At 46.1% G+C, this 8,924-nt stretch overlaps 1 protein-coding gene across 1 annotated transcript; it reads left to right on the top strand.

Annotated features, from left to right (window-relative positions):
- Positions 1 to 239: 239 nt before the first annotated feature.
- Positions 240 to 6,120, top strand: LOC100772951 (CD209 antigen-like protein E). Its single transcript, XM_027415809.2, has 6 exons — positions 240 to 288; positions 942 to 1,031; positions 1,324 to 1,416; positions 1,797 to 1,948; positions 3,423 to 3,532; positions 5,970 to 6,120. Exons 1-6 carry the CDS (start codon positions 240 to 242, stop codon positions 6,118 to 6,120), a joined length of 645 nt encoding a protein of 214 aa, XP_027271610.1.
- The last annotated feature ends 2,804 nt before the right edge of the window (positions 6,121 to 8,924 follow it).

Here is an 8,924-nt window from a genome sequence, read left to right as displayed (position 1 = left end):
GAGTAAGCCAGATCTTTTTGCTATGGAGGCTAGAACAGGCTCAGCCCCTCTCTGAAATTCTTGGAATTTGAAGCCCCTGCTACATTGTGTCAAAGTCTTCCTCGTCCTCTGCCCTCTTCCGGCGCTGGAACCCAGTTCCTCCTTTCTCTTCCTAAGAAAGAGTAGCTGCAAATAGTAAGGCATAGTGGGAGGCAGATAAAAGCTGTTGTTGCCAGCATTACCAGGCCCCAAGGAAAGCAATGACTGTGAGCGACTCCAAAGCGAGGGTGCAGCAGATGGGCTGTCTGGGTAAGAAGCCTGGGAGCTGGGGGAGGTTACCTGTGCGATGGTCGGCGAGGGCCTTGGCACACCTAAGCTCTGGCCAACGCTCTGCCCACTTGGATGAGAAACAGCTAGTAAGTAACAGCTGAGACCTGGTGCTGACAGATACGTGATAGACAGCTATTGGATTCCTACCGACTCTAGATTCAGTAGTTTCCCAGGGTCATGGGATGAGGAAGAGTAGATATCTCACAGCAGAAATTTCGTCCTGGGAGAAGACTGAGGGTCTGTGTCCCTGGGTCCCTGAGAGGTGGTGTTTCTAGCCAGGCCCCTGGCTGAAAGCTGTCTTCCAAAAAACCCCAGGCCCTAGGGAAGTGGAGGTTTTGGATCTGGGCCCCTGGGACCTGGTAAGGCAGAGATTGATTCTGAGCTCCTGAGTCCTGAGAACGTGGAGGGTTGGGACTAAACGCCTGGATCCCAGAGAGCTGGAGCTACAGAACTGGACACGGGGGTCCTGGGAAGGTGCAGGCTGTGGATGTGGACCTCAGATTGGAAACTGGCTTCGGGGCTCCTTCCTGGAGAGGTGGAGGCTAAGGGTCTGGACTTGGACCTGAAGAGCTATGTCTGGGTTCCCTGGGCCAGGCAGTAGACCATCCATCCATCCATCCTTCTCCCTGAAGGGTTTCTGGACCGAGGCCACATTTCCCTGGTACTGCAGTTGCTGTTACTCATTCTCTTCGCTGGACTCCTGGCTGCCATCATCATCCAAGGTCAGGATCATCCTGGGGGATGGGGCTCTTTGGGGTGACCTTTCAACAGGTCTAACAAAAGGAGGTACTGACAATAGCAATGGGTCCTTCAGCAGCTGTTAGCAGCTTCTTGGGGCCCCTTCACTTTTACTGCAGTCTGGGGAGGGACTAGAAGCAGTAGAAGGTTCATGGGTATTAGCATTCCTTATCTTTAAATGAGATAAGAAAACACACTGGGTATCAAATATGGTGTCTGTGTGATCCATGGTGCACAGTGAGTGTTTAATAATTGCATTATCTTTTTTCTGTCAAGTTTCCAAGATCCCCAGCTCAGAGGAAATGCAATTGGAAGAAACAAAGCAGGAGAAAATGTACCGGGACCTGAGCCAGCTGAAGTCTGAAGTTGGTGAGTGAGCAAAAACAAAGTGTCCTGGGACTGAGAGGGCCTTCATGTGGGGTCACTTTATTTTAGTCGCTGGCCATCTCTAAGCTTCCACTTCCTTATCTGCAAATTGGGAATAGTGATAAAAAAATGAGGAAGGCATGTGTGGTCAGTGGAAGCCATGTACACAGTAGACACTCAATTAAACCAGTCTTCTGTCATCTGTGGAGAAGATGGATCCTGGATTCTCTTGGAATGGAGAATGGGCTTAGGAAGTGGAGAAGGGAATGGCTCGACCAGGTAGTATGTTAAAGGGGAAGCCTCATTCTGGAGGTCTGGCGCTGGGAAAACATAGGAATAAAAAGATTCAAATATGGTCTAACCTGATCTACCTTCACCAACAGATAGCCTCTGTCGCCACTGCCCTTGGGATTGGACATTCTTCAATGGAAACTGTTACTTCTTCTCCAAGTCAAAACGGAACTGGCACGACTCCATCACTGCCTGCCAGGAGGTGGGAGCCCAGTTGGTCATCGTCAAAAGTCATGAAGAGCAGGTGTGACTGGCTAAGTATTCTGGTGCATTCTTCTGGATACTGGCAAACAAGGGTAGACATGGTTGTTTATATGGTATCTTCTAGAAAATGGGCTACGTGCTCTACTTGGAGCAGGTGTTCCTGTGCACCTTTCAAATAGGCATACACCAGTTTGAATGCTGAGGGGAGCATTTAAAATGAAAGGGATTTTTGTGAGTGTGCTGGCCAGTGTATAACAGGTCATTTGACAGGTTTTTTTTTAATCCCTATTAGTTATGCTTACAGTTTCCTTGGTGTAACTATTCTCACAAGGGTTGGTTTCAAGTGACCAAAGAGGTGTCACTCAATGAAGGCCTAAAAAGATGTCACCGTTGCATGACCCACGGTCACAAACTGTTGCAATCTGGCTCCACGATGTTAAAACTGGCCTTGAGTAGATGTACGTGAACATACTCAGAACACATAAGACAGAAAAACATGTTACCAAGTGCATGTGATGGGTGACCAGCTAAGTCTAAGCACGTCTGCCCATAGGACACAGGTATGCAAATGATTCAGAACCGAGAACATGAGGCTGGGGGTGGAGCTCAAATGGTAGGGTGCTTGTCTAATATACATGAAGCCCTGGGCTCAATCCTCAATGTCACATAAGCCAGGTGGTAATGCATACGTGTCATCCCAGCCCTTGGGGATGACCGCAGGGGGATCAGGAGTTTAAAGCCACCCTCAACTACATGAATTTTAGGCAATGAGGCCTGTGTCAAAGAAAAAGAAGCAAACTGCTGAGAACATATGGGGGCTCCTGACCTGGTGTACCAGAAATATGAAAGGGTTAAAGATTCCAAGCAGACCCTGCTGCCAAGGGGTTGGGGGAGCATGTTAGCCTTTCCATTGCTGTGGCAAAATATCTGAGAACAGCTCTGGGGAGGAAAATTATGTCTCCTAGTTCAGAGGCTTCAGTTCTTGGTCATCTGGATCCATTGCTGAGACAAGGCAGAAATATAGTACAAAAACATGTTAACAGGAGAAAGCCTCCTACCTTGTGGCAGCCAGGAACAGAAAGACAGAGAGGGGGGACCAGGCACAAGACTGTCCTTGGCCTTACCCCTGCACCTAAGCCACACTTTGCAGCTTCCATAGCCTACAAAGAATGCTGTCAAATACTGAATCCAGCCCACCTCTCCCTGGGGATTGATAGGTAGTTACTAAGGGTAAAGGTGAGGGGATACCAAGGCCCTACCCCTCCTTAAGGACCTATAGGCAGTTAACAGTGGCTGAGGGATGGAGAGACACTTGCTTCAGTGGTGTAGCCACTGGCACAGTGCCTATGCTCCAGGAAGGAACCCCTCTCCTGTAAGAAGTCCTAACTTAACTCACTGATTCATGAAAACTGCAAATGCTTTGTAATCCATTGATGAACATGAGATCTTGAGGGAAGAAACACAAGCTGGGAAACAAGGGAGATGCTACATCCTAGCTCTCTCTCCCTCTCCAGAGCTTCCTGCAGCAGACTTCCAAGAAAAATGGCTACACCTGGATGGGGCTGTCAGACCTGAACAAGGAAGGTGCATGGTATTGGCTGGATGACTCACCTCTGTCAGACAGGTAGTCCCAGGGAAGGGAACACCTTGAACAATGGGAGGAAAGGGGCTGTGCCTGGCATGTACTGCCCTTCCAGTTGCCCCCATACTCTGCCATCACATCCTCTGGCCCTCTAGATAAGAGTCTATAACATTTGCTGATGGAGAAGGAAGGGTATGATGTTCAGACAAGACAGAAGCTGCTTAAGTCCCTCCATGAGGAGTTTGTAGCCTTCGTGCGTAATCCACGTGTATAATCTTAGACTCCTTGGTAAGGAAGGTCAGTCACCAGGCCATGGGATTACAGCCTTTAAAGGGTAGAATGTTGGGCTACAGAGATGGCTCAGTTGTTGGCTGCTTAGAGCACAAGCATAAGAAGGAACCAGAGTTTGATCTCTAGAATGAATTCATGTCTGTTTGTTTTTAAAACGCTGAACATGGTAGTGTGTGCTTGTAATCCCAACTCAGAGGAGGGAGAGAAAGGTGAATTGCTGGGACTCATGGGAAAACCAGCCTAGCCTGGTGGTTCCAAGCCAGTAGGAGACCCTGCCTTAGAAAAAGGGTGGATGGCTCCTGAGGACTCCTGAACGATGACACCTAAGACATACACACACACACACACACACACACACACACACACACACACACACACACACACACGTCACACACTCATACAAATGCATACACACACATCACACACATACAGAGACACATCACACATGCATGCACTCATGCATATATACACATCACATGCATACACACACACACACACACACACACACACACACACATGAAAAGATAGCACGTCACACTCACAGATCCTTCTAAAAGAAGGAACATTCATCACATATGAGGAACATCAGCCAGGACCAGGGCTAGTGGGGATGCAGAGGGAAGAGGAGCTGTGGGTCAGAGCCTCTATTGGATGTCAAGGGAAGGCTAGTCAAGGCTGGGTGAGCAGACTTAGATGTAGGCACATGTAGCAAGTTCTAGAGTTTACACTGTCCCTGGTTGTTAGGTATTTAGCCCTGGACTAGTGTGCATTGACCCAGAATATAAGAGCCCAGTGTAGAGCTGAATTCTGGAATCCAGTTGCAGAGAGGGAGGAGTGCTGAGCAAAGGGGTCAAGACCAGGCTGGGGAAACCCACAGAAGCAGCTGACATGAACAAGGGGGAGCTCGTGGACCTCAAACTGATTGCTGGGAAACCAGCATAGGACAGATCCAGACCCCCTGAACATGGATGTCAGTTTGGAGGTCTGGTTAATCTATGGGGCCTCTGGTAATAGATCAGTATTTATCCCTAGTGGGTTACACAAGTGGACTTCAGGAGCCCATTCCACATAGATGGATACTCTCTCAGCCTAGACACACCAGGGAGGATCTAGGCCCTGCTCCAAATGATATTACAGACTTTGAAGATCCTCATGGAAGGGCTCACTCTCCCTGGGGAGCAGAAAGGTGTTGGGATAAGGGGTTGATGGGGGGCAGGGGAGGAGGGGAGGGAGAGGGAACTGGGATTGATTTATAAAAGAAGCTTGTTTCTAATTTAAAATTGGTCTATTTTATAAAATTATAAATTATAAAATTAAAATATTAAAAAATAAGAGCCCAGTGTAGGAGAAGACTGAGTGTGTGAAGTTCACACTAGATAGTTGTATCTTCTAACCGTGTGCTCTGTGGGACAGCTCTTCTCAAGCATGGGGAACAAAGGTAAAGGTCAAAGTGACCTAAGAATATCATGAGGTCCAGTACAGGGCATGTCTTCCACATGCATGTGGGGAATCTATGAAGGCATCCAGTTTCCAGGAGCTATGAAAGAGGGTTCATAGAGTGCAGGTAACATGGTGGAAGCAATCTTTTCTCCTACGTGCACTTTTTGCCTTGTTATAAAAAATATCAGGTGGCTTAGAAGTAAGAACTTACATATGGATCTTCAGTTCAACTCCACCAATCAAAGCATGTCTGTCTTTATGTAGTACTGTGCTGTTTCTATTACTACATCCCTGTAGTAATAGAAACGAAGAGTGCTGATGCCTCCAGCAGTGCTCTCAACATTCAGGATTGTTTGGGCTGCACTGTGTTGTTTTTGCTTCCATGTGAAATTTAAACCTTTTATTTCTGTGAAGAATTACATTGGCATTTTGGTGGGGATTGCACTAAATATGTAGGTTGCTTTTCGCATGGTGGCCATTTTCATAGTGGCCTCCTGAGCGTGGGAGATCTCTTCATCATCTGATGGCTTCTCCTGTTTTTTCTGGGTTTTTAAGGTTTTCATTGTAGAAGTCCTAACTTCCTTGGTTAGGTTTATTCTAAGGTATTTTTTAGACTACTGTGAATGGGGTAGTTTCTCTGATTTCTTTCTCAGGGAAACATATATACTCCTATATATGTCTCTCATATATAGGAGTGCTGCTGGTTTCTCCTGTGTCTGTTTTGTATAATTGTGAATGGTCTTTGCAGACTTGGGAAGTATTGGAATAGAGGACAGCCCAACAACATTGGGGGACAAGACTGTGTGGAATTCAGAGATGAAGGCTGGAATGATGCCAAATGTGACGAGATGAAATTGTGGATTTGCAAAAAATCTGCAACTACCTGTTCCAGCAAGTGATGGCCAGACCCTCTCTGCAGTTTCCACAACCTAAACATCCCTTTCAGACAGTGGACTTGTACTTTTCCCAGTTCTTTTCCCTATCTATGGGCATGGACATCTTAGTATTACCTCTGGGACATTATCAGTCTCCTTTGTTAGTCATTATGGTGCTGGACCATTGATGGCCTTCTTTGGATGTCTCCAAACTCCTGCTGGCATAGTTGTGGTTCTGCCATTGAGTTTAATTACATTAAAGTTGTGGGGGATACACTGATGAGCTGGGTGTGTTCCATTCCTCTCTTCGTCTTCCTTGTTGAGTGCAGAGAGTCTACATGACCTTATCATTCTAACACACATTGTATTAATAAATTGCCACATGCTGTTTGAGCTCACAGAGAAGCAATGGAGAGACAGCTCAGTAAGAAATTCTAGCTGCCTGTCTCAACTTGCCCAGTCAGTTTCTGACAGCTTTATCAGCACCCAAATTTGACAGCTCATCTCTATCTGCTGTTATCTGAGGGTTTTGTTTGTTTGTTTGTTTGTTTGTTTGTTGTTTTGAAAGCCTTGCCTGAGGGGGCACTTCTCTCTTCTGAAAACCCAGGGAGGAGCTCCAGCTGGCTGCCCAGTTTCTTCTGGGTGTCTGTAAGCCCCTGACTAGGTGGGGTTATCTTTCCACAGTATTTGTTCTTCCCCCTTGAAGCCTCACTTGGGGGGGGGGGCACTGCTCTTCCCAGGACTCCCTTTATTGGAAACTCCAGCTGGTGACTTAAAGGGGATTCTTTTATTGGTTTCTGCTGGATTCTTGAAGCAGTTCATTTGATGATGTTTTGATATCTATTCATCTACACATCACTTGCTATTCTTTTACTTTGGTTTGCTATATACTTAATAAATTCATTCAAAACTAAAAGTATGGAGGCTGGAGAGATGGCTCAATAGTTAAGCACCCTGGTTGCCTTTGCAGAAGACCTAGGTTCAATTCTCAGCACCCACATGACCTCTCACAACTGTCTGTAACTCCAGTTCCTGTGGATCTGATACCCTATTTTGACCTCTGAGGGTACCACGCATACAAATGCTGCATAGATATATATGCAAACAAAACAAGCCATACACTTAAGTGGGGGTGTGGCTATAATAGATCATGCTTCAGACCATGTACCACACATGTGATTGCTAATTCCCAAGGAATTGCATGCAATTCCCGCATATTTTCTTCAATCCACTGCCCCTGTGACCTTACTTAGAGGTCTTTCTCTAGTTGTTATAACACATCCTATAAGCTGAAGCACCAAGAAACTTCCTCAGTCATCCAATAATGGGTGGCGGTTATTAGTATGTGAATTCCCTACTTCTACCCTCCTTTACTGATGGCATGGCAGACCCAGATATGTGTCTACCCAAGGAAGGACATGTTTCTCTGGTTCCTGGGAATTGTAGTTGTGGCAGGGGTCATCTATCAACCCTTTTATCAACTTGACTGTGCTACAGGGAGCTCCCTTCACCTGTAGACTGAGGTTCTGTCCCACCAGTCCCACAGCCATTTAGCCTGAAATAAACACACAGAGGCTTATATTAATCATAAACTGTTTGTCTGGTGGCTTAGGCTTCTTACTGGCTAGTTCTCTCTTAATTATTAACCCAAAACTATTAACCTATGTATTTCTACATGGTCTTATATTATCGGAGAATGCACAGATCTGTTACTCCTTTGACAGATATATGGTGTCTCCCTGGGGGATCACTCTCTGCATCCTCTCCCCAGAATTCTCCTTGTCTTGTAGCCCTGCCTACACTTACTGCCTGGCTACCGGCCAATCAGTGCTTTATTCATCAATCAATAAGAGAAACATATATGCAGAAGGACATCCCCATCATTAACCAATTCTGGATCCCTTATTGCTTCACTTCATAAGAGTGAGAGACAATGATGATGACCCAGTTAGGTTGGGCCAACATGAGGCAGCTATGAAAATCTATTCTAAAACTCGCCATTGGGTATCTCTAGATTGTGCCACCACTCCTGGACTTGTGACCCTATCACATGACTGCTTCCCTCCCTGTGGATACATACATACATACATACATACATACATACATACATACATACATCTTGTTCAGTACTCCTGAGTGGCAAGGGTATCCCTGTTATCTGTACCTGTCATGGAAATTCTGCCCTCCTAGCACAGCAGCCATTAACCACCTTCCTCAGAGCAGCTGTGAGTGCCTCAGGCTCTTGCCTGTTGATGTTCCTTCATGGAAAAAGGAGGAAAGGGTCCAAGGAGATGCGCTGTTAATAAAACACTTGCTACCCTAGCATGAGGTGCGAGTTTGAATCTTCAGCATCCATGTGAAAAACTGTGCACAGAGGTTCTGACCTGTAATCCCAGAGCCAGAGAGGTAGACACAGAAAGGGTCCTTAAGAATAGCCGGTCAGACAATAGAGGTTCAGGAAAAGGCCCTGTCTCAAAGAGTAAGGCCTAGACTTCTGGATAAGATGGCAGACTAGAAGCCTCACCACTAGAGCTTAGTGGAAGAAAACAGTCAAAATAATACACAGTGAGTTCCTAAGACTGCAAGCAACAAGGTCTATAAATGAACTTATTAAGTCAGGGTGAGTCTCTGCAGGAAAGTGTGAAGATATATTGTTTATGATCTAATAAAACTTGCCTGGAGATCAGAATGCAAAGCTAGCCACAGCCATAGAGGCCAGGCAGTGGTGGTACATACCTTTAATACTAGCACTCAGGAGACAGAGGCAAATGAATTTCTGTAGGATCATGAGAGTGAATCAATCTAAAAGAGAAACAGAAACCTTTGAC

Source organism: Cricetulus griseus, chromosome 4 (assembly GCF_003668045.3).
Source record: "Cricetulus griseus strain 17A/GY chromosome 4, alternate assembly CriGri-PICRH-1.0, whole genome shotgun sequence".
Lineage (NCBI taxonomy): Eukaryota > Metazoa > Chordata > Mammalia > Rodentia > Cricetidae > Cricetulus > Cricetulus griseus.
This window is presented reverse-complemented; position numbering and strand designations above follow the sequence as displayed.

Coding starts and splice junctions, on each gene's coding strand:
- LOC100772951 (XM_027415809.2), top strand. CDS start 240: ATGACTGTGAGCGACTCCAAAGCGAGGGTGCAGCAGATGGGCTGTCTG. Junction 289..941: donor GCAGCAGATGGGCTGTCTGG/GTAAGAAGCCTG, acceptor TTCTCCCTGAAG/GGTTTCTGGACCGAGGCCAC. Junction 3,533..5,969: donor GACTCACCTCTGTCAGACAG/GTAGTCCCAGGG, acceptor TGGTCTTTGCAG/ACTTGGGAAGTATTGGAATA.